General features: G+C 34.0%; 3 protein-coding genes across 3 annotated transcripts in view; 2 read left to right on the forward strand and 1 right to left on the reverse strand.

Moving 5' to 3' along the window:
• Positions 1-1,583: 1,583 nt before the first annotated feature.
• ATPsynCF6 (ATP synthase, coupling factor 6) lies at positions 1,584-2,637 on the reverse strand. Its single transcript, XM_090112445.1, has 3 exons — positions 2,545-2,637; positions 2,243-2,388; positions 1,584-1,823 (listed from the first exon to the last, which is right to left on the reverse strand). The coding sequence occupies exons 2-3, from the start codon at positions 2,386-2,388 to the stop codon at positions 1,649-1,651; spliced, it is 321 nt and encodes a 106-aa protein (XP_089968571.1). The 5' UTR covers positions 2,545-2,637; the 3' UTR covers positions 1,584-1,648.
• Positions 2,638-3,003: 366 nt separating this feature from the next.
• On the forward strand, positions 3,004-8,622 carry LOC149900899 (uncharacterized). The gene is made up of 14 exons (XM_090112668.1): positions 3,004-3,132; positions 3,259-3,422; positions 3,776-3,978; positions 4,246-4,433; positions 4,542-4,648; positions 4,875-5,049; positions 5,127-5,222; positions 5,294-5,499; positions 5,686-5,932; positions 6,496-6,555; positions 6,904-7,053; positions 7,391-7,528; positions 7,792-7,926; positions 8,395-8,622. Exons 1-14 carry the CDS (start codon positions 3,022-3,024, stop codon positions 8,497-8,499), a joined length of 2,085 nt encoding a protein of 694 aa, XP_089968794.1. The 5' UTR covers positions 3,004-3,021; the 3' UTR covers positions 8,500-8,622.
• A 917-nt stretch (positions 8,623-9,539) lies between these two features.
• IntS1 (integrator complex subunit 1) overlaps positions 9,540-24,252 on the forward strand; it is a 44,942-nt gene continuing 30,229 nt past the window's right edge. Inside the window, exons 1-12 of the mRNA XM_090112305.1 lie at positions 9,540-9,833; positions 9,912-10,084; positions 10,248-10,517; positions 11,606-11,741; positions 11,921-12,014; positions 12,458-12,593; positions 12,977-13,182; positions 13,909-14,071; positions 15,253-15,399; positions 16,178-16,375; positions 17,015-17,161; positions 17,481-17,653. Of these exons, the coding sequence (XP_089968431.1) occupies positions 9,683-9,833; positions 9,912-10,084; positions 10,248-10,517; positions 11,606-11,741; positions 11,921-12,014; positions 12,458-12,593; positions 12,977-13,182; positions 13,909-14,071; positions 15,253-15,399; positions 16,178-16,375; positions 17,015-17,161; positions 17,481-17,653 (1,994 nt within the window). The 5' untranslated portion in view covers positions 9,540-9,682. The remainder of the gene's footprint in view (positions 9,834-9,911; positions 10,085-10,247; positions 10,518-11,605; positions 11,742-11,920; positions 12,015-12,457; positions 12,594-12,976; positions 13,183-13,908; positions 14,072-15,252; positions 15,400-16,177; positions 16,376-17,014; positions 17,162-17,480; positions 17,654-24,252) is intronic.

Raw genomic sequence — 24,252 nt, forward strand, 5'->3', positions numbered from 1 at the left:
TATGTCGATAAATAAACAATAAATAACACACCCCCATTAGATTATCATTGATCTTTTAATACTACTGACTAACCCGCCACTCGCCAGTGAAATCATTAGCATACTATGCGTGCCAACTAAGCGCGTATTACTGAACAATATGGCGTCTTGACAGTCCTATTCTTATTTGGCACGCATAGTAGCATTACCAACAGATTAGTACCTAACTAGTTAGTTACTTAGGTACCTACAATTTATTTTTGAATTTTCTTAAATACGTATACATAGGTATTTACTACCTTTAGAGAAGCAACGACTTTTACCTGTGCTTTTACCGTAAAAGTGAAAAGTTGTACAACCCCTTCCTTTTAGACCTTTTCATTCTAACACGAACGTTGTAAAACGTGTACAAATACCTACGTAACGAAAAACTCATAATATGCGTTTTACTGCTCGTATCATAATGAAATATTCATTCGACAAAATGAAAATCTGCATGGTAATATGAAAATAAGCTATATCGTCGCAAATACGAGAACATGGTGTAATATTATATTGTGTGTGTGTTTATGAAATGAGTCATGATGTAAGAGTTCTTGGTTCGTTAAAGCATTTTTTTTTCACACATCCTTGTAATATAGTTACTGTATTGTTTGTTAATTTAACAATTTATTAAGTACCAAGTGAGGCACACACCAAATCAATTTTTTCTAATAACTTTTTCTATTTATGCTCCGCCCTACTCATGAGTGTTATATATTTTATAGACTTCCTCACTTAATGATCTAAGCTTCCTCATAACAAATAAATTGACTTGTGGCATCTTATACACTACCTACATATACATTTTTATAAATCTACCAAAGTATCGCAAAAATTTTATCTTTACTTTAACCATATAAACAAACTCGACTAGTAATTAAATTTTATTTGAGAAATTAAAGTATATATCTTGTTATAAGTTATGACTTACTTTGACCAAGTTATAACATACTAGCGGTCCGCCCCGGTTTCGCTCGTGATACCTACATCTACATGTTTACGTTTTTTTTCATAAGAACCATCCTCGTACTTCAAGGAATAGATTCCGCAGCGCACGTGATGACCACAGACTAATAATAATATACTACGTATGTGATGACAGAATTTTTATTAAGGATTTTTTTACACCTTTTTACATTTTTGGTAAGGATCTCTATTTGAAAATGCAATAATGTAGCCTATGTTGCTCAGCTTTCTAACGGTGAAAGAATTTTTGAAATCGGTCCAGTAGTTTATGCGTGAAAACCATACATACATAAATAATTACAAACCTTTCCTCTTTAATATAATATTAGTATAGAAAACCAACTGTGAGAACAAAACTAATGTTTATATTTTAGATTGTACATAGAATATGGCTAGTAAAATTTAATTTTGCACAAAATTATTTAATAAGGGCATAAATTTCGTGTAAAAAGTAGATTTAATAATATTATATTATATATCATATCGAAAACCCATTTTGATTGTCTTATTGTCTTGACAGATTTATATCTACTTCAACTAAGGGTTAGAACAAAATCAAGACTATAATAAACGAGACGATTCAATAAAAACAATAATTAGTTTAAATAACCAGTTTATTTCCTAACACTGTGGTATGATAACCAATTAATACGCTAATTGTTCACTTCTTGGCAGCCTGTTCGTTGATGGGGTCTAGCTTGGGGTCTTCAAACTTGAACGAGGGGAATGCGGTCATGTCGACACCAGATCCACCTCCATACTGGCGTTCCAGCTTCTCCAACTCTGCTTTGAGTTCCTTTTCTACAGCGGGACTGACATCTACCATCTTGCCACCGCTGAAAGTCAATTTATATTGTTAATATTGCAATTAGATGGACTAAATCATGTATAAATGACTCGCCATATACATTAGAAACTTATTTCATCAAAAGCATTAATACTGCTAGTAATTCCTCTGTACTCCTACTGCGCCTTTTAATTACTTTACCTTACAATGCAAACTGCAACTGTATCTTTTACTGAAAGTGTGTGTGTGATGCCATATGATAGAAACAATCAGGTATTAAAAATCTATTAAAGAATATTCAATTTACCACTTCACTTAAGTACTAGGTTCTGGTTTAACATAGCAATTTCCAACAGAATGGGATAACATGAATATTTTTAGTTTTAGGCTGGTTATGATACAGAATCATTGCAGCCATACATTAAAATGATGATTTTTAATATCCTGATCGGAAAGTAGAGTACTTACGCGCTTTTCTGTTTGTATTCTCTGATTTTGTCAAGGAACAACTGCTGGATTGGGTCGGAGGCTTTGGACGCCGCTGCCAGGTTTCTGGTGACCTGGACTGACACACGCGCAGCGCGGAGGCTACCAAGGAGTGAAGATGAGAGCATCTGAAAGCAATATTCCTAACCTTTAAATCAATTACATAACAAATATAAATAAGTATTTTTTACCATTATCATATTTCTGCATTAATAAAGGAAAATCGAGAAACTTAATTATGAAGTCATAATACTCGAAAATTGATACAATTTGGGAATACACACCTTAAAATTTATTAAAAATTACTATTTTCCAATCGGCAGTACACAGTATTGAATCTGGTTACAGAATACAGATTAAAAAACCAATACGGAAACGTCAAGTGTCAACTATCAAAGTCAAGATTTAAAAATCAATAGAGTATAAATTTTTCTATATGTAAAAATCTGTGGTGCTAATAATTTAATTAGACTGTACTAACAGTATAACAACCATAAAATATAAAATATGTATACACTGTAATTTGTGCATTATTATTAATTTTCGTACGCAGTAAATATAATTAGGTATAATAAATTAAAATAAAACTCAGACCACAAACAATAGAACACGTACGCACTACGGAAGATAAAAAAAAAAAATTCCCGCCAATATCTAAAATTCTAAAACTTAAAAGTATTCTTTTCCGCTTTTAACACAAAGCAAGTAATTGGCTTTTAGTTGAAATAAGTTTATGAAACATTATTTTAAAAGATTTTAAGATGGATTTCGGTGAAATAAGCAATGTTGTGGGCAGAAAAAGAGTAAATGTCAATGTTGAAAAGCTACGAGAAAAAGTTTCTCGAGAGACTGCAAAAGTAATAAAATTGAAGGTAAGATTTTAATATAAATTTAATGTAACGTGTTCGTAGTAGTTACATTGTAATTATGTTGTGTAACAAAACAAAAGTTCTAAAATCTTTATTAGATCTTGATATTTCTTTTATTTATTGTAATAGGTTGCTCAAGACACAGCATATTGGGACCTTAAGGAGAAGTTGCAACAAGTGGAAGGCAACCATGAACGACTGCAGCAAAATATGGTAGAAGTGCAAATGCAACACGAAACCATTTCTGGCCAGTACCAGGATGAACTTCGTTTGCGTCCTGAAACCTTAAATAAGTTAGTAAATTTAATTTCTTAAAAAAATAATTCTTGCCTGCATAATAAGTAAGTATATTAAAATATGCCCAAAGATGTGCCTTATTTAACTATGCGTCCTTTAAAGTAAGATTTTTTTTTTGTGAGTTTGTTGATTAGGCATTGCCGCGTATTACGACCATAGGGCTAACGACTACAACATAATAAGAAAATGTAGAAATTACAGAATCCACTCAACTTAAGTGAATAATCACAATAATTAATTAAAGATTTCCCTATAACTTTCACTCGTAAATTCAATTATTCAACCATTTATTCGAATTCCATCAATCCACAATAAAGTTTCCAAAAGCAAATTAAAATATATTCCATAGATTAAGCAGCACTCGTGAAATATGCGACGTTCTAGAAGACTACAGTGTGCGACTCAAGCAGACTCTATCTAGGTGCAAAGCTGACCAGGCTTCATTATGTGACGCTTACCAGAAGTCTGGTCAACTAGTTCGCGATATTAAGGCGCAGCAGATGCAAAATGACGAAAAACATGGCCAGTTAGTGATGAGCCTTGAAGAGAAGAGTAAGGAATTTATCATTCTGGATCATATAATTATATTATGTGGATATAATTAACGTTTAAAAACGTTTTGAATCGTAAAATATTATAGCTATGATTACGCGTCACGATATTTTTTTTTATCGATTTAATATTTTAGTTATCAATCTTAGCCAAGAGATGACACTTTTTCATTATTTTGATTTCAACTCATTGCTAATATTATATTATGCTCTAAAGTCTAAACTAAATTATGAAAAATTCTTTCAAATACCCACACAATCAATCTAGTTAAACTGAGCGGCGAACATCAAAGGCAACTAATGCAAGTGTTTACTGCGTCCAAACAACAACTTGAGAGTGAACTCAACAACGCAAGGGTCAAGGTCGCTTCTGCGCAGGCGCAGACTGAAGAATTGAAATCTACCGTCAACGATCTTCACAAAAAACTTGATAATGCTAAAATTGAACTCGAAAAGGTAAATTTTTAATAGTTTTATTGAATTTTAAAATTATAAGCTTTGAATTTAAAAAAATGAAAAAGAAATTAATATTATTACTTTTTTGATAATAATATTTTTTTACAGAAAGAGGAGACGATAACGAACATGCAACGCGACATGAAGCAATTGGTCCACGAATTTAACGCGCAACGCAATGAAATGAGGAACATGTTGTCTAAGCAGGAGAAAGAGTAAGTATTTTTTTTTTCATAATTTTCTATTTTTTTTAATAAATAAATACATTAATTTTAATGAATAAATAACCATGCTATGAAAACTATATTAATTAGGAACGCATACAAATAATTCTGATAACTAAACTTAAATGTTAAAATTTTGATTTAAATTTAAAGCAATTTTAAGTAAATGTGTCTACTGTGTTTTTGAAATAAATTAAACAAAAAATATTAATTCTAGTTTAAAAGAAAGTATCGATGCAAATTCCGCTTTGAAAAAGGCTCTCACACACCAAGAGCAATTCGCTAAATCTATGTGCGATCAGAATAGTTCTTTGCAAGATAAAATAGCTGCCTTGGAAGATGAACAAAATGCTACATCTGATATTATTAATGACTTGAAAAAGAAACTGGAGGTAAAAAAAGCATTTTAATCTGAATTTAAACAAATTATATTATGTGACTACTAAATAATACTTATTTTAACAATCAGGAAGCTTCGTCTATTCACGAAAATATCAATAAAGATATGAAGACTCTTATTGACAAGAAACATAACTTGGAAGCAGACGTGAAGAAAAAGAATGAAGTAAGTACAAATAATTACCTAGTTAAGTAAAATTAAGATAATTTTAATATAATGTTGCTAAAAAATTATAGGTTCTGAACAATTTGAAACAAGAGTTGAAGGTGTTAAATGAACAAATAATGGTGATCAAACAGGACAAGTCTAATTTAGTTATAGAATTGGATAAAAAAGTTGAGGAAGTTGATAATAAAACGATTCGCGTACAAGAACTCGTTAATGAAATTCAGACTCTACAGGATAAAATTCATGAAATCGACAATGATTTTAAAATTTACAGGTATCTAAATGTTTATAATACTTCATTATTCCAAATTGATCGTGGAAAAAAAAGTCAGTGTTTACTTATTTCAAAGTTCAAACTCAGACAAATAAGACTTCGTTTAGTTAATTTTGAATCGTCTAAATACAGAAAAATAATAATTTACCACCATTTTAAATTTCCAATCTATACTAATTATTACAGAGAATCAACCGACGAAAAAATACAAGACCTGACCAAAACAATAGAGTTGAAGGACAAAGAATTAGATCTAAAGGCATCAACTGTCAACCAATTGATGTCAGAACTAAAAACCAGTGCAGATGTAAGGAATAAACTAGAGAATGCTCTGCAGAGGAGCAATAAGGAGCTAGAAGTAGAGAGGGAGAATGGGAAGGAGATGGAGATGAAGATGGCCGTGAGGATTGAGCAATTAGAGGCCATTGCGAGGGTTAGATCCTATTAATGTTATAAAGGCGAAAGTTTGTATGGATGTATGGATGTTTGTTACTCTTTCACGTAAAAACTACTGAACCGATTACAATGAAATTTAGCACACATATAGAAGGTAACTTGGATTAACACATAGGGTAGGTTTTATCCCGGAAATCCCACGGGAACGGGAACTATGCGGGTTTTCCTTTGAAAACGTGGGCGAAGCCGCGGGCGGAAATCTAGTATTTAATATTTCACTAGAAAAAGGTTTTTGTGCCAGTCTAAGTAGTTTTAAAAATGGTCTTGAAAGAAGACTTGTACATTTTCTTGTATACAGGGTTACTGGTAATTAGACCGGATCCTTTTAAGAGGTGGTAGGGGAGGTTATTTGCAACAATTAGACTGTATATTGTTATATCCGGAAATGGCTCATTTTTGAGATATTATTTTTTTTAATTACCTACCAGTAACCCTGTATAATATGTAATGAACGTGTTTTCCCCAAGTTTTCCCTTAAATTTCATGAACAAATAGTTTCTAATATTGCAAAAAGTTTTACATTATATAATATTTTTGCAGGATAAAGAAGATGAGTTATCCAAAAATATGTCTATGATACTAGAGATGAGAAGCGAAAAGGTAAGCCATTCGTGTACCAAGGTTCCATCAAGTTAAAAAAAGTCCGTTAACTTGTGTTTTTTGAAAAAATAACAATGTGTTATAGTACCAACCACTCAACTCGCGAACTTTACCCTTTGAAAAAAAAAGTTGAATAACTCAGGCCCCGGAACCACAGATGCGATAGAAAATCTATTGTGTCGTGGACCGATCGGGAAACTTGGGGCTCAATGGGTTAAAGATAAAATAATACAATTAAACTTATCAAACTCAAACTCAAACATTTATTCAATTAGACTTCTTTTTTAGAAGCACTTTCGAATCGTCATTACATATTTTTAACATTTACCACTATCGTGTATCATAAAGGATCGTCTTCAAGAAAAGATATCCGGTATGCAAAGCACCATAGATAATATTCAAAAGGAACTCAACGGTCGTCCTGTGCCAAGAGATAGGGAACCAGCTGTTCAGCCAGAACCAGATGACAATGCTGTCATGTTGACACCGTCTAGTAAGGTTAGTGTAAGAGCTGCTGAATAAATTTTAATTTATCGTGATTTTTTGAGACACTGTATGAGTGAAACATTTATTTTAATAATTTAATGAACATTTTAATATACAGAAAACATCGTAGTATCTACATGAGGAAAAGTACATGAAAAGTCGTTTCTTAACACTTCCACCGTTGTTGTATTGGCTTATAACCAAAAAAACTGATTTTGATGGAGAATCAATAGCATATGGAATTATGGATACATTGATAAAAAAATATTGTATTTTTTTACGACATGTCGAAATAACTTCTAATAATATAATTTCCAAATAGTAATTTAGTTTATTAATATATCAACAGAAGAAACCTCACCCAGTATCACCTATAATCCAATCGAAGCGCGAGTTCCCAGTGCCTCGCACTGAACCAAATCACAACATGGACAGCATGCTGTACACTTTGTTCAGCGATAGCAGCACTGATGACAATACTATTGATGTACGTTCTTAAAATTTATATCGCAATTTAAAAAAAATGAAATTGAGAAAAAATCTGTTGTATTATAAATGCTCACAGTATATTGTAGGTTTAAAATGAGTAGCTTCAAATCAAGTAAAAAACAGATCAAAAGAGCTTCCCTTTACTAGTATTCATGATTTACTATTAACATTTGATATACCGTATTTATAACTTTATGGTCGTATAAATGACTTCTGGTTTCTACTATAATAATTATAATTAATAAAAAAATCAAAACACAGGTGTCAGAAGTGAACCGTCGCTTCTCAGCAATATCTCGCGGTGAGCGTCTATCCCCAATGCCGCTGTCAACGCTCAAACGACGCAGCGCTATGCCCGCGGGACAGGGACGGAACACTAAGCCAAGGAAAAATGACGTAATATATCACTTTTAGCTTAAAATAAAATGAAAAATAACATGGCTTGTATTGTATTTTACTGGTAAAATAAATGTTAGGATAAAATGTCAATTCAGGGGCCGTATTACGTACCTCTTATTTTCAGACAGTTTACGCCGTGAATTGAATTGACTGGAAAATTCAAATTATGATCGCAATAACCAGCAATGTTTAATTTGGTATTATATGAATTTGCCAGTCAGTTCAATTCACGGCGTAAACTGTCTGGAAATAAAGGGTCATAATACGGTCCCTGATCGTAATATAAAATTAAGTGATGTATTTTTACCTTTAAGAAATTTACGACAGCTCTTGGTCTATTTCAATAATATTTTTGAAGTACCTTTAAAAAAAAAGAATGCACAAATGGTTTTCACTCCATATATTTAATGATATTGTAACTACACTTTTCTTAATTAAACTGAAACAAATATTTTTAATTTACAGATGACGATATCTCTATCTCAAGCGAAGAATGATTTGCACAACAAAGAACGAACCTATCTTAAGGCCAAGCGTGTCGACAATAATAAAACTAAGAAATTTAAATAAAATTATTCAGTTACTTATTTAATTATTAATACTTAAAATTATTTCAAGAAAAATATTAATTAATAACTAGTTAATGTCTACTTAGAATAGAACTTACTTAGTTAGACATAAATGTTTTTTCGTTATAATCTCAATAAACTTTATTTGAAGAAACCACTGCTTTTTATTCCATGACTCGTTAACTAATATTATTATTTATCAATTAAATATATTCTTATGAACCCACTATACTATTATTTATTAATTATTATACTCATTATATAAATAACTAGCGGTCCGCCCCGGCTTCGCCCGTGGTACCTATGTTTACGTTTTTTTTTCATAAGAACCATCCTCGTACTTCAAGGAATAGATTCCGCAGCGCACGCGATGACAGAATTTTTATTAAGAAATTTTTTACACCTTGGGTTACATTTTTCAATTTTTTGGAAAGGATCTCTATTTTTTTTTTAATATGCAATATAGCTTATGTTGCTCAGTCAAGATGCAGCTTTCTAATGGTGAAAACATTTTTGAAATCGGTCCAGTAGTTTATGCGTGAAAACCATACATACATAATTACAAACCTTTCCTCTTTATAATATTAGTATAGATGTGAAATGTGAAAGATAGCTAATAGTTTTGATTAAATATTATCTTCCGGAAGATGCATGTAACTCGAATTAGTCTCAAATATTTTTTAATAAACTTTATTAAGTACTTCTTAATGAATCTCCTGTAAATATTTTTTGATACTAATTTAAAATTCATAGAGAAATTAAGAGAGAGATATGATACTAATTTAAAATTCATTGAGATTTGTGAAAAAATTTACACCTCTCAACTCGACGTCCGATAAAGCAGAGCGAGCAAGCTAGTAATAATTGATCTGAAACTAATTTTAGGGAGTTCATAATGCAATAGAACGTTATAGTGGTATCTTACATTTGATATTAGTAATATACATTCGCATAGTCTGTAAAATTATAATACTCTATGATTAAACGTCAACAGTCAGTCAATGTCAATTGTCAAATTTGAAATTTCAGACGTGAGTCGACCGCATAGGTAGTGTTGCGAGTGTGTTGTTTGTTTATTTTCGATATAAAAGTAAAATTTCAACCATAAAAGCTTTCGAGCTTTAGTATAATGATTTGAAAGATATTCCCTTTATAACACTGAGAATACTACTTCAAACCTATCAATGGAGCGTGGTAAAATGTCCTCCGCCGGCCGTGGAGGCAAGAGCAAGGCTCCACAACATCCTCAAGATATATTTGCCCTGGGCAGCAAGTCAACTGTTGTCGTCTCTAGAGATTCTGAAAAACGAAATATACATAAACCATCGACCAGCGGTTAGTTACAAATCAGATGCAAAATATGTTCCTTATTATGATGTATCTTTATTTTTTACTTATTGGTTCGATTTATAGGTGTTGCCGAAAGAAAACGCGAAGGTTCAGGGTTTGGCAGTCAGCCTCCTAATAAGAGGTCTAGAATTGGGTCACCAGCTGAAGCAGTAGCACCCACATCATTGGAAATAGACCCTGTTGATCTGGTGCCTAATGTCTTGCAAGCGTTGGACACCCATAACTCAGATAAACTTGTATGTAGTCTTGTTATTATTAAAGATGTATCTATTTTATTTTTGAGTCTCTATTGCAAATAGTCCTGCTATCTATATTTTTCCTGATAACTATTTTATTTTTAGTGCTTTGATTGTTTATGTAAAATATTCAATTCCTATTTTTCAACTGTTTCAATTTCAGCTGGGTCTCCTCACAGGCTCCATCCGCCTCTTAAAGTCGCAGCGTTCCAAGCCAGACCTTATTCTTTGCATGAGCATGTTGTATTTGACCAAAATACGGCCAAATATGTTCGCTCATGAGACAGTTACGCAGACACTTTGCACGCTGCTGAAGAGAGAACAGGGAGCAGCATTCAAAAGTAAAGGCAATCCGTTGGTATTTGTTCTGGCTTGTAATATGTTATATGCAGGGCATAAGGATAGCAATAACTGGCCAGATACATTCATTAAGGTAAGAATAGGTTTCATAAGAGTGTGCATTTCATATAATATAATATTATTTTGTGAATAACTGTATTAAATATCAGAATAAAGACAGCATAGTTTACAGGTAAAGTTTTATAAAAATATTTCACCAATGGTTGTGAATACTGCAATAAACATTTGATCAGATGTGAATAATGTAATCAATTTTAACATAATTATGACACCGACATGGTTATATTACTTGTTACATATACAGTTAAAATAATAATAGTTTAAAAAAACTAAAAAACACGCTTTTAGTTCGGTTTTCTATAAAAAGCGTGTTTTTTATTTTTTTTTAACTATTATTTATTTTATCAAATTAGTGTATTGTCATCGGTCCTCAATAAATCTACAAAGTTTGAACGAAATCTGGCCGTTTAAAGTGGGTCAAAATCGCGCCCAAAGAAGTCGGTTACAAACATACAAACATACAGGTGAAGCTAATACAGTAGGACCTCGATAAGTTAAAATCCAAGGGAAACACAAAATATTTTAAGTTATCGAGGTTTTAAGTTATCAAGGGTCTATCCATTTTTCACTGCTTCTATAGCTTTTAATTTATCAGCGTATATGAGGGTTGTTAGTTTTCTTTTTGGACTCATTTTAAGCCGGTTTTATCACACAGTAAGTAAAGTGATGTTTCCAGGACAACAATCAAAAACTTATGATGCAAGTAAGTTGTTGTCATAAAGCTAACCGCCGCAAAGTTTTGAAGAATTTCGATAAAGCAAACAATAGGTAATGTATTGTTTACGTTAACAATACATAGTAAACACGTGCAAGCAATAAATACCGAATCCTTTTGTTTTGACACTCTTTCAAAATGACTCATTGACAAACAATTTTATGTTATAGAGGTTGTGGAAACATTTCTTGAAGTTACTGAGGGCCAATACAGAGATTATTTATTTAAGTTATAGAGGTTGCGTATTTTAAGTTAAAGAGGTTTTGGGCTCTGATGGGAAGGGAACACATTATTTTTTGAAGTTACAGAGGTTTTTATGTTACCGAGGTTTAAGTTATCGAGGTTCAACTGTATAAAGCGTGTAAAAAAATAAATTATGTTGTCAGGTATACTTGGATGACGCACTGAACGAGAGATGGTGGGTAGATTGTTCATGGTGCAAATGTTTAGTGGATAATATTGTGACAGCGTTTAGCACTAAACAGCCTCCGCCGCATCTTATTCCTTCTGATAACACTCTGGGTATGATCACTACATTTTAGTTAATTGTTTTTATTTTTTTAAGATTTATTTTTATTTTTTTGTCACAAATTCCTCAACTACACAAAATATTTGGAGATGAGGTTGTGTTTGAGTTGTTATGTTTTGTTTTGGGCAGGTTTTTATTTATTTTTTAACGCTAGAAAACATCTTATTATCAGGTACAATGTCTCCATCAGGTTCAGGGTCGCCTCTCATGGGGAGTAACGAGGATGACGTTGATAACGCAGATCTGGATTACTCCGTGTTTCCGAGGTAATTTTTTATAGATATTTTTGCATGATTTAGAATGTCTTAGATCTGTGGTGATGGAAAATATATGGTTCATGAATATTCTTGGTGGTTTGTTTTTTCAATGTGTATTGTTAATAGAGTTTATAGCTGCCTTGTTACACTTGTGAATTATGGCACTATGGATTTAAGAGGTGTTGGCTCTGCTTAATCCAGTAAGTTATTGATTTATAAAACAAAGTTGAAATTCATCTATGCTACAGATATAAGAACTAAATCTTCTCTTACATTATTTTTAAATATTTATGTATTTATTTGAAGAGCTTAAACTATATACTTATTATACTGCTTACACATATTAGTTGTCCCCCTTAACCTTCAGTAGTGTGCACACAATTTTTAAACATTATTTTATTCCGACTTTGAACAAGCAAATTGAAATGTTGAATTAGTTTTCTCGATTTCAGGTACTCAAGCAGCTACGAAACGGTGGAGGCGCTGGTGTTAGAAGCGATCAAGGAGCAAATACAGCGCAGAGCGGCACCTGATGCTATGGGCAAAGGGTTCCTGAAGCTGTTATCGGCTACTTGCGGTTTTCCAGAGGTACGTCTGTTATTTATCTGTTGATAATAATTGTTAGCTGAAGTGAAAAGAAATAGATCTATATTTTTTCTTGCAACATTTTGTTCACTTCACTTTTGGTTATATTAATTTCTGCTTCTCCATAAACATCCATATTTGATGTAATAAGGTATTGATTAATGATTTTGTAGTAATAGGTTTAAAAAAAATGTTTTTGCATACATTTCTCTATGTTCCAAATAATATTTTGTGTGTAACAATCAACCACGGCTTTAAGAACAAAAGTTTACAATATTATTTTTCCCGTTTTTCACTGTTTTGGTCCTTCGAGCCATCACCATCTGAATATAAATATGTATATTTACTTATTTAGTGTGACCTCTTAACAAGCAGCATTCTTCCAGATCCGCATGATAGCCGCCTCTCGCCTTGAAGGCTGGCTACACTCAGGTAAAACGTGGCGAGCTGCGCAAGAGTTGCTCGCGTACGTGTGTGCGAACGCGTGCGCGGCCGGGCCCAGTGCACCACGTGATCATGAGGTGTTAGCGCAGTTGGCCCGTATGAGATTGAAGACGAAGCCGCTGCAAAGTGCTTATCAGTCGTGTTTGAGGTGAGTTGATGGTAACTGAAATTTTCTTGTTAATTGATTGATTTTTGGAATCGAGAGACATTTTTTTAATTTGATTGCGATTGAAGTGTAGTGATGCGCTTACATTTTTGCGCTTTCTTTTTACATACTTACGCTTAAATATTCATTCCAATATTTCATATTTTATAATTATGTAATACAAGTTAGTTCATCGCCGACGGTTGATATTTATTTATAACTAGCGGTCCGCCCCGGCTTCGCCCGTGGTACATGTTTACGTTTTCTCTACATAAGAACCATCTTCGTACTTCAAGGAATATAATAAAAAAAGAATTATCGAAATCGGTTCAGCCGTTCTCGAGTTATGCGCTTACCAACACATTTTGCGATTCATTTTTATTTATAAGAAGACTAGCGGTCCGCCCCGGCTTCGCCCGTGGTACATATTTACGTTTTCTCTACGTAAGAACCATCCTCGTACTTCAAGTAATATAATAAAAAAAGAATTATCGAAATCGGTTCAGCCGTTCTCGAGTTATGCGCTTACCAACACATTTTGCGATTCATTTTTATATATAAGAAGAAGATAAGAAGATTTATTCGGAAAAAGCATAACTTTTACAATTCTTAATAACAAATGAAAAATACATTTAAAAACTAAAATTGCATACAGAATAAAATACACAATTTGACAAGACGAAACAAACAAAAAGAAACAGAAAAATCAATGTTTCATTTGTTTTACAGGGAGATGGTATCCGAAAGTCCGGCGTTGTTACGCAGCGTAGTAACGCACACGATCTACAACGAATTATCGAACGTTCGTTCGCCGAACAACATGGCGGTGCTCGCGGCGCTCATACATGCGCAGCCGCAGCTCGTGCCGACCGCTATGGCGGATACTTATCTGGTCTGTTTTTTTTAATATTTAGGGCTGATTTTTCAATCCTTGGTTAAAACTTATTCGTCGAATAATGTTTAAAACTACCATTTTAAAAACGTATTCTAATTGCCCGTATTTGACAGTTTATGTGACATTTTAATATTATCGTGTAATACTTTATTGGACGGATAAGTTTTATCCAAGCATTGAAAAATCGGCCCTTATTGAAATTAATGAAGTGATTATAGAGTAAGTGTGATGTACATATTATGTTTCACTAATTTTCTTTTCACATAAATAGGTCATCATTTCAGTCAACTTTATTCTGCCAGATTGCGACATGTTTTTATTTCGATCCGATTCTGTTTCCACATTTTTTAACCTATTTATAATACAAATGTTGCTGCGCTTGATCTAATTTTAATTCAAGACTTATTTTTTTTTTAATTTTTGAAGTGAAACTTCTATAGGCGCGTTGAGAGTAAAATTTCAAGATTGCGTCATGCCTATACTGTTATGTCATGGAGTAATGCGACGATTTTGGTATTTTTGAATCTTGCCAAAGAAGTTTCACTTCTGGCACGTGTGATCGGTAAACACGCTCTTTTTTGTTTATTAAATAATACAAATGCTCAATGCTGCAGAAACTGCTCCCTTTTTCTTCTAATCCAATCTAACTCTGCTCCTCTAAATATTTTTGTTTTTCTACCTATTTAATAAATGTTAACTCTCCGGGAGCTGCTCCTTTTTTTGCAAGTTCGATTTGATTCAGATACCACTTATTTTGTTTTTTTACCTATTTAATTAATGTTATTTTTAAGCTATTGCATAGCTTCTAACGTGGGCCTTGAGCGCGGGGACCGAATCCAGAAATTGCGTAACGAAAAACCTCACGCTCTCCACTCCGACGGGCGCGGAGGTGTGGCTTAAAGGCATAGCATGCAATAGCTTTACCGCGGCAGTCCCCGTATGCCACACGTCTTTTTGAAGTGAAAACTTCTTTAGCGGCGTTGAGCACTTTTTCTGTAATGGGTATAAAATCTTAAACTCGCGTCAGGACACGTGACCTGATCGAAAAAGCGTAAGACGGATACCATTCCAAAATATCAAACATGCTCAACGTTAATAATCAAGTTTTCACTTTTGCCGGCACTCCCGGAGTGCAACCCGTCTTTTTTATATTTTAAAATGGCAAATGCTCCTTGCAGGAGCTGCTGCTCCGCACGGAGGACTACCTGCGGCCGCTGCGGGCGCTGACCCGCGAGTGCATCCGCGCGGCTCGGTCGGACGCGCAGGCGCTGCTGCCGCTGGCCCGCGCGCTCGCGCAGCCGCCGCCGCACGACCCGCCGCAGGAGGTAACTGTATAGACTACGTTTATTTGACGTCTATCAATTTTATCTTCATAGGGTAGTAAGTAATCTGCTTAAAAACATCGATTAAAGTGAATTAATCGATACGGACTTGAACATTTGTCAATCGAACTTGAAACACATGTCAATAATTTATGGTAATTTTTATTCCCAAGTAATCAATGCATCCGATTCTAGATGTCAGATTTCGATTTTTAGAGTAACGTATTTGGTATTTAAAAAGAAAAAAGGTTTATTGACACAAAATTGTAGCGTTGTCAGTTCTTTAATTCAAAAATTGTTTATTATGTTTAGAATGGTTTATCAGTAAAATAAAATCCTAAAATAACTTGTATCGGTCATATTATTATAAATATGTAATCGTAATTGAAAAAGTTAAACAAATGTGCAGTTCTAACAAAACGAAATATCATGTTATTCTATGTCGTGGTTACTAGGTTACGTTGTTGAATTTTGTTAAACTGTCAAATGTTGCCTATTACAATGACTGTAGAAACTATTTTTCGCAATTATGAGATCGGTAAAAATTAGAAATAAACTTTTTTGTTGTACTAGAAATTTCTTTGTAATTTCCGTGTCATATGCCATTAATCCCTCAGTCCCCGAATCACAGACACAATAGAAAATCTATTGTGTCGCGGCCCGATCGGGCCGCTCGGTGGTCAATGGGTTAAAACCAATGTTAAAGTATGGGTCAAAAATGTGTCACTTTTTGGAAATTTCTACTATCCTAACATCGCTTACATCGTCCGTTTGTTTGCAGATCCGAGAACGCGCGTTCCTAGCGATCGCGGACTTGTTCTGCTGCTGTTGCCTGGTGACGGCTGCTCAGCGGGCGCACTGCGTCGAGTACCGCGCACACCTGGCGGCTCTGCAGCAGCAGGCGCTGGCCTGGCTGCTCGAAACCGCTGTGTCGGTCTACCGCCCGCAGCGGCACGACTACCAGCACGCGCTTAACAAGGTTTGTTAACACAGGATAATGCCGCCGTTGAGCTGAGTAATGCCGCCGTCATGATGAGTAGTACCGCCGTTGCGCTACTGCGCTACGGGATAATGTAGCTGTTGCGCTACGGGATAATGTAGCTGTTTCGCTACGGGATAATGTAGTTGTTTCGCTACGGGATAATGCCGCTGTTGCGCTACGGGATAATGTCGATGTTGCGCTACGGGATAATGTAGCTGTGTCGCTACGGGATAATGTCGCTGTTGCGCTACGGGATAATGTAGCTGTGTCGCTACGGGATAATGTCGCTGTTCTGCTACGGGATAATGCCTTTGTTGCGCTACGGGATAATGTCGCTGTTCTGCTACGGGATAATGTCGCCGTTGCGCTACGGGATAGTGACGCCGCTACGCAACAGGGTAATGACACCATCTCTGTCGATTTTAAACTGCTCAACAATATCCCATTTTCACTTTAAATGCAAAACAGAAACTACTACAAATTGTGTCTCTAAAATGTGTCTAAAGCAAATGTGAATTAGATCGTAGCTATTATATTGATACAGATCTAGCAGAATTTAATTGCCATTCTCTCTAATTTACCCTAAAACTGGCAGAAACATTTAAATTATCTTCCATTTATCTCTAAATCTCGCAGATAATGTTTGTGGAGCCAGCGGAAACGTACAGCAAAGTGGACAACTGGCCGGCGGAGTCGGAGCGGGCTTTAACTTACCGGCTGTGCTGTGAAGCTCCATTGTCGCAAAATACGCTGTTAAGACTGATCTTTATTGGGCTTTCCAAGGTGGGTGTAGAGAAAATAAATACTTTGTAAAAAAAAATAATAAAAGCTTCTGTCATTCATTCTTTTCCACTTTTTAAATCTAAAAGTTGAGAGAGTGATTGAAAATAAAAGAAATCTATTATTATTTTTGTTTACATATACATATTTATTTTATTTTTGTTTGCCACCAAATAATTCGGCATCTTATTTTCAATAGATACCTCGTAAAAGGCAAGATATTATAGTTTATACTATTCTTACAAAGTTGGATTCAACTACACACCATTCCATGCACTTATTATGGAACTAGTATAATAACCCGGTTGCATTCTCCCCACAGGAAATCCCAGTATCCCCAGCGGAAGTGTTCGAACTGATCGAGCAGTTAGTTCGACGCGCATGCGCATTACCCCCAGAGGACAGTCCCCTACAGGTGGACAAACTAGAGATAGCTGATTACATCTTCCAGCTGTGCCAGTTTCACCCCCCGGACAATATCACCCTGCCTGCTGGGTAAGTGACTTAGGGTTGATAAGAAAGTCATTTTTCTGCACTAGTTGTGCTGCGTGGCTTCGACCAAGTCCAACTTCTATAGCTCGTATTTGAGCTGATCGAATAGTTAGTTAGACGAGCATGCGCATTACCCCCAGAGGACAGTCCCCTGCAGGTGGACAAGCTGGAGATAGCTGACTATATCTTCCAGCTGTGCCAGTTTCACCCCCCGGACAATATCACCCTACCTGCTGGGTAAGTGACTTAGGGTTGATAAGAAAGTCATTTTTCTGCACAAGTTGTGCCGCGTCTATTCGACCAAGTACTTCTATAGCTTGTGTACGAGCTGATCGAACAGTTGGTTAGATACGTGTGCATTACCACCAGAGGACAGTCCCCTGCCGGTGGACAAACTGGACATAGCTGATTACATCTTCCAGCTGTGCCAGTTTCACCCCCCGGATAATATCACCCTACCTGCTGGGTAAGTGACTTAGGGTTGATAAGAAAGTCATTTTTCTGCACTAGTTGTGCCGCGTGGATTCGAACAAGTACTCCTATAGCTTGTGTTCGAACTGATCGAGCAGTTAGTGCGACGCGCATGCGCATTACCCCCAGAGGACAGTCCCCTGCAGGTGGACAAGCTGGAGATAGCTGATTACATCTTTCAGCTTTGACAGTTTCACCCCCCGGACAATATCACCCTGCCTGCTGGGTAAATGACTTGCCACTAAAATGAAAAATAGATTGCAACACTTAAGGTGGATGTTCCGACCGTCCCTCCATACATTTTTGATTACCTCTAAACACTTAACACAGACACTATTTCTTTAAAACTAATCATTTTATCACTTCTCTATAATGAAATGTGTGCGCGTTCGACCTTTTTAATCAATAATTTACAATATTTACTTAGAAAAACAACAGTAAAATACCGGAAAAATTTGACACTTCTACAGTAGTGTGCGTGACTTTTGCCAAGCGAAACACGACATAAAGCACGACATCTAGCGCATAGACTATATACTTATTACAGATCTAGCGCGTCAATGTCTAAACGAAAGGCGATGTTTAGACATTGACGCGCTAGATGTCGTGCATTCGCGTTCGTTATCTTATACATAATGAGCATAATTCTAATAAATCAAAGTTCTGTGTAAAAATTAAGTAATTTCATTTCCAATCGTTCAAAGAAAATAACAATAAAATAAAATAAAACTAATGACCTTAGAAACTATGTTTTTTTTTGTAAACAATTTATTACTCATTATTGTTCGTCCGTCGTAGGTCTGTAAACTGTATTGTACACTGAAGGTAAATGGTACTGTAGGTACTTTAGTTCGGCGTCGTCATCGGCTTGATATAAAATTACATTCTTGATTTCATTGACACGCGCTATGATTTGCGCGCGGAATTTCTTGTGTTGTGAATTTATTTTTGTATGCTATGCATTTTAATTGATTCAAATTGCAATGTTTCTCTAGTATGCATTTGAGACTATATTGTAAATTGTAATAATTGATCGTGGGTATAGTAATTAATTATTCTAATAACGCAATTAGTAATACATATATGTATTTTCGGTGGGATTCAAAACAAAAAATTGGCCCGTGATTTTTATGAAATTTCACCACATTCCAAATCACATCAATCATAGTTCATACACATGTATGACGAAAGTGATTAGTATTGTGGCTAACATTGACTCATCAGTTCATCACTGAAACCAGTGATAAATCAGTACCTATATCATATTGTGTTTGAATATTTTTAAACAATGATATAAGTATACAATTATTATAAATCGGTAAACTATCAAAGTAATCACAAACTTGCAAACATTGGTAAAATGTCCAGTAGTTTATGAGCCTATTCATTACAATCAAACAAACAAACAAAGTTTTCCTCTTTATAATATTAGTGTAGACAAACACTATGAATACGATCACGAATGCAAATTCGGGGATTTTCTAATTATTGCTAAATAATAATTGAATTCGTTTTGAAATACTCTATAATTTTTAGTGTATAAATAGACATTTATAATGTGGTGCTCATTTTTTTGTACTGCTAACGCTATTGTAGGTACCTATTTTCGTTGTTTTATTTCAAGTGAACACGGCCATACAATTTTGTCACGAGCCGCCTATGATTGTAGGTAGGTACTTTTGTTAGGCTCCTTCGTCGTCCGCGTCGCGTCGGCTCGAAAGTTCTTGATTTCATTGTCACGCGCTATGATTTGCGCGCGGATTTTCTTGTGTTGTGAATTTATTTTTGTATTATTATTATTTTTTATTTTTTTTTATTTTATTGATTCAAATAAAATATTTCACTAGTATGCATTTGAGACTATATTGTATTATGTATAATTTATCGTAGGTATAGTTATTCTTATAACGCAGTTATATTTTCGGTGGGACAATTTGACCCGTGATTTTTCTGAAATATCACCACTTTGCAAATCACATCAATCATACACACGTATGACGAAAGTATAGTGGCTAACATTGACTCATCAGTTCATCACTGAAACCAGTGATAAATCAGTATATCATATTTTATTGTGTTTGAATATTTTTTAAACAACGATATACCTATACAATATTATTATAAATCGGTAAACTACCAAAGTACCTACTTCCGAATTTTCAGACAGACAAACAAGTAGTTTGAACACGCAGTTTTCTTATACTAGTAGCAAAAATCAAAACCATAATATTATGTTTACCTACTATATTTTACTAAAAGTCGAGTGCGTCGAAATCGTAAATAATAGGTAATATAATGTTTTTCACCTTCCTGGTTATTTTCCCATAGTAAATAGTGTTTTAGGTTTGTTGTTGTAGGTAGGAATAATAATAATTATTCTTACTTGTTCGTTATGAAATGTATATTGAAATAATTTACTTTTACAAATCATTAGTGATATTAGTTTTGAGTGAAAATGCTTGGATCAGCATAATATTATATGGTACTTCAAATACATGTTTTGATAAAAAAACAATAGGGTCATAAAATAAAACTGCGTTTTATTGTAATCAATGTTGACAGTTTTAAATTCCAAAATTATTGATCAATAAAATAGTTTACACCAACATATATAACTTTTATTTTTATAACCATCGTTCATAATATAAACCGTAGCAGGTGGCGTTTTGAAGTTCTGTCTACTCATACAGAAAAATGGAAAACTTGCTTGCTTTACTTTGGCAACTCGAAGCGTGGTCGTCCGTCGTAGGTACTTTTGTTTTGTTACTCAGGAGGATAACCTCAGACTGTAGACACTGTAGTGATGTCAAGACAAATGTGCGAAAGACTGTAAATTCAGACGCTAATTTAGAAGACGGGCTACCCATTGGGGCTGTTGAAATTGTCTGGAGATCCTTTTGGAACTCATCCATTCTGTGGTTAAACACTTCAAACATCTGATCAATAGACTGTGTGATGGATTCCATATTAGTTTTAGTGCAGTGGCAGTGTAAATGTTGTTGTTGAGGTTATGTAAATTTAACACTTTAGTTAACTACCAAGATATAAAGAAATGAGGATAGGACACAATAACTATTGGTTGAGGTATTTATAAACTCATAATATACTTTTAAAAAAATCACGTTTTAATAAATTTCTAGAATTAAATTAGAACAGCTGATTCAAAATAGCCTAAAAAATCTTAATAATAATAATTACGCTTCACAGCAAGAAGAAATGTACCATAATTATGTACCCGCACAAAGTCGATATTGTGTTGCCTACCGTTCGACTCAATGGCTAGGGTTGTAACTACCTTTAATAATTATTACCAAACTAATAAACCGAGTGATGCGAAATAACCATAATTCTTTGAGAGTTTGATAAAATGATCAGGCAGGTATTTTCTTTAATCCTCTGAATTCTCGGTTACTAAATTGTATCGTTGAAATTATTCTTAATCGCGTAAATTTAATAAATAATCATATGGAAAACACTTTTCATTTGTTTTTTTACTTTCACGCCCAACTACTATACAATAATTACGTTGTTTCGGTATTTTGACGAGAAAACGCAGGAAACATCCGTTGTATCATTTTAGATAGATTGTATATTTTGTATCTGTAGAATTGAAATCAAAGCTATGTATATGTTGTCTCCATTCTTTTCTTATCGGATTGTTGATCCCAATGCGAATGCGTCACTAAAATTTTATAAAAGACAATTAAGAACATCAAAAATAAAGTGATACGTAAATATTTCACAGTGCAATATATTATGTAATTAATAATAATTATATATTTATGAAAAAATAATTACATCAGATTTAATAATCGCAATTGTTTTGAATGTATATATGAATAAATGATTACATCATAATAGTAATAATCACAATTGTTTTATTTCCCATTTGTTGCAACCCTAGCATATTTTCATGTAGCAGCAGAAGTACCTACACTGGCGGCGCGGCGGCATCGTGCGACATCAAAGGCATTGCCTTACTAGGTAAGTTTATAATGATTAACTCTTTAATAATTATTTTTGACTTTACTCATTTCTTTTATTATATAATTTACGTTTTACTTTTACAGAATCCGATTCAATGGATTATGAAGACGAGTCACACAACGCCATACGATAGTGATGATGAATGAACATTTCAATAAATGCATGCGTGTTTTTTTATGTTGTTTTGTAATTGTTAATTGTTTCTTAAATAAAGAAATAAACTAAATATTTAAATGATGATTTGTTATTTGCAACACAATTTTATATTTGAGATTCTTTACAAATGTATATTTAGTTTTGTATCATCAAATTTATAAATTTTATTCCATAGTTTTCAAAATTAAATGTAAATGACCATAAAAACATTAATAAAGTAAATCATTGATGTAAGGTCAGGGAACGTAATACATATATACATCTGACCATGTAGAAGCTAAGTCTTGTTGACTGCTGAAGTCTGTAAAGTTTTGTTGTCTGCTGAAGTCTGTACGCAATGATAATGTCTGCCGTTTCGAAAATAAGTTTTTAAGACCCTAATAAATAAAATATATGAATGGCAGATCTGGTCAAATACTTTCAAAATTGTATTTTTTTCAGCACTTTCATAAGTGTCTGCCAGAATGTTATCCGCGTGATAATGGTCTGCCATTGTTATTTTCCGATAGTAATAATAATCTATTTTCAAATATCAAAATGGCAGACGTGGTCAAATGGTTTCAAAGTTCGCCAAAAATTTCCACCTGTCTTACCTAAGCGCGCGCCCCGTCCACCACTCTGGGCTTAGTGACTCCTCATCTCATGTATAGTAGGTATAGGGGAATCAACACACAAAAATCCAGGTCTGGTCAAATACATACAGGTAGCTTTGCGCTAGCTCTCTAGCTATTACTTCTTATGGAGAGAAAACGTAAACATGTGCCACGGGCGAAGCCGGGGCGGACCGCTAGTAAATAATAAAATAATAAATAGTGTATTAGATTTGTTATTGTATCTTGTATACCTACGAATAATTATTCTTACGTCTTGTTGGGAAATGTTCAAATACCTACCTATTGAAATAATTTACTGTTACAAATCATTAGTGTTATTAGTTTTGAGTGAATAGGCATGGATCAGAAATTCAGAATATAATATGCTACTAACTACTCAAATACATACATGTTTACACAACAAACACCACTGACCTCTATAACTATAAGTTATAGAGGTCAGTGACCGTCAGTGACAAACACTATGGATACCTACGCTCGCGAATGCAAATTCGGTGATTTACTAATTATTGATACCTAGTCATTGAATTCGTTTTGAAATAGCCTGTACTTTGTAATTTTTAGTGTTATAGACATTTATAAAATGTGGTGCTCATTTTTTTGTAATAAATCATCCCGAACGCTATTGTATTTTCGTTGTTTTATTTCAAGTGAACACCTATACAATTTTGTCACGAGCCGCCTCTGGCCTCTGGGTGAAATAAACAAGTCAAATGATTTTTGTTCTAATTGTATTTTGGTAGTAGTTTGTTTAGAATTTACATTACCATTGTTTAATTTTTACCTACTATATTTTACTAAAAGTCGAGTGCGTCGAAATCGTAAATATCTTTTTCACCTTCCTGGTTTTTTTCCATAGTAAATAGTGTTTTAGATTTGTTGTTGTATGAATAATTATTCTTAGCATAATATTATATCATAGGTATATGCTACTTCAAATACATGTTTTGATAAAAAAAACAATAGTGTAATGTAATAAAATAAAACTGCGTTTTATTGTAATCAATTTTGACATTATTTATTTCCCAAAATTACAACAAAATAGTTTACGCCAACAAATATAACTTTTATTTTTATAACAATCCTACTTGTTTTACATTCACGCCATCTAGACTTAAATCTTTATCATTTTTGTATACGTCTGTGTGTGTAAACGACCCTGTATGCAATGACAGATGTTATAATGCATTTTTTTACCGAATTGGGTGGATTTTAAGGCAATGATATGACATATTTCAATAAAATATATTATTCAGTAACCGCCATGACTATTCCTACGACCTTAATCTTTTCCAATTACGCAAAAACTCAAATAAACTAGAAATGTAGAATTCAGCGCCATCTAGCGGGACATTGGCTGGGAACAGATCGTAG

Source organism: Colias eurytheme, chromosome 18 (genome assembly GCF_061535395.1).
Source record: "Colias eurytheme isolate Ceu_HAF_F1 chromosome 18, ilColEury1 Martin Lab GWU primary, whole genome shotgun sequence".
NCBI classification, from domain to species: domain Eukaryota; kingdom Metazoa; phylum Arthropoda; class Insecta; order Lepidoptera; family Pieridae; genus Colias; species Colias eurytheme.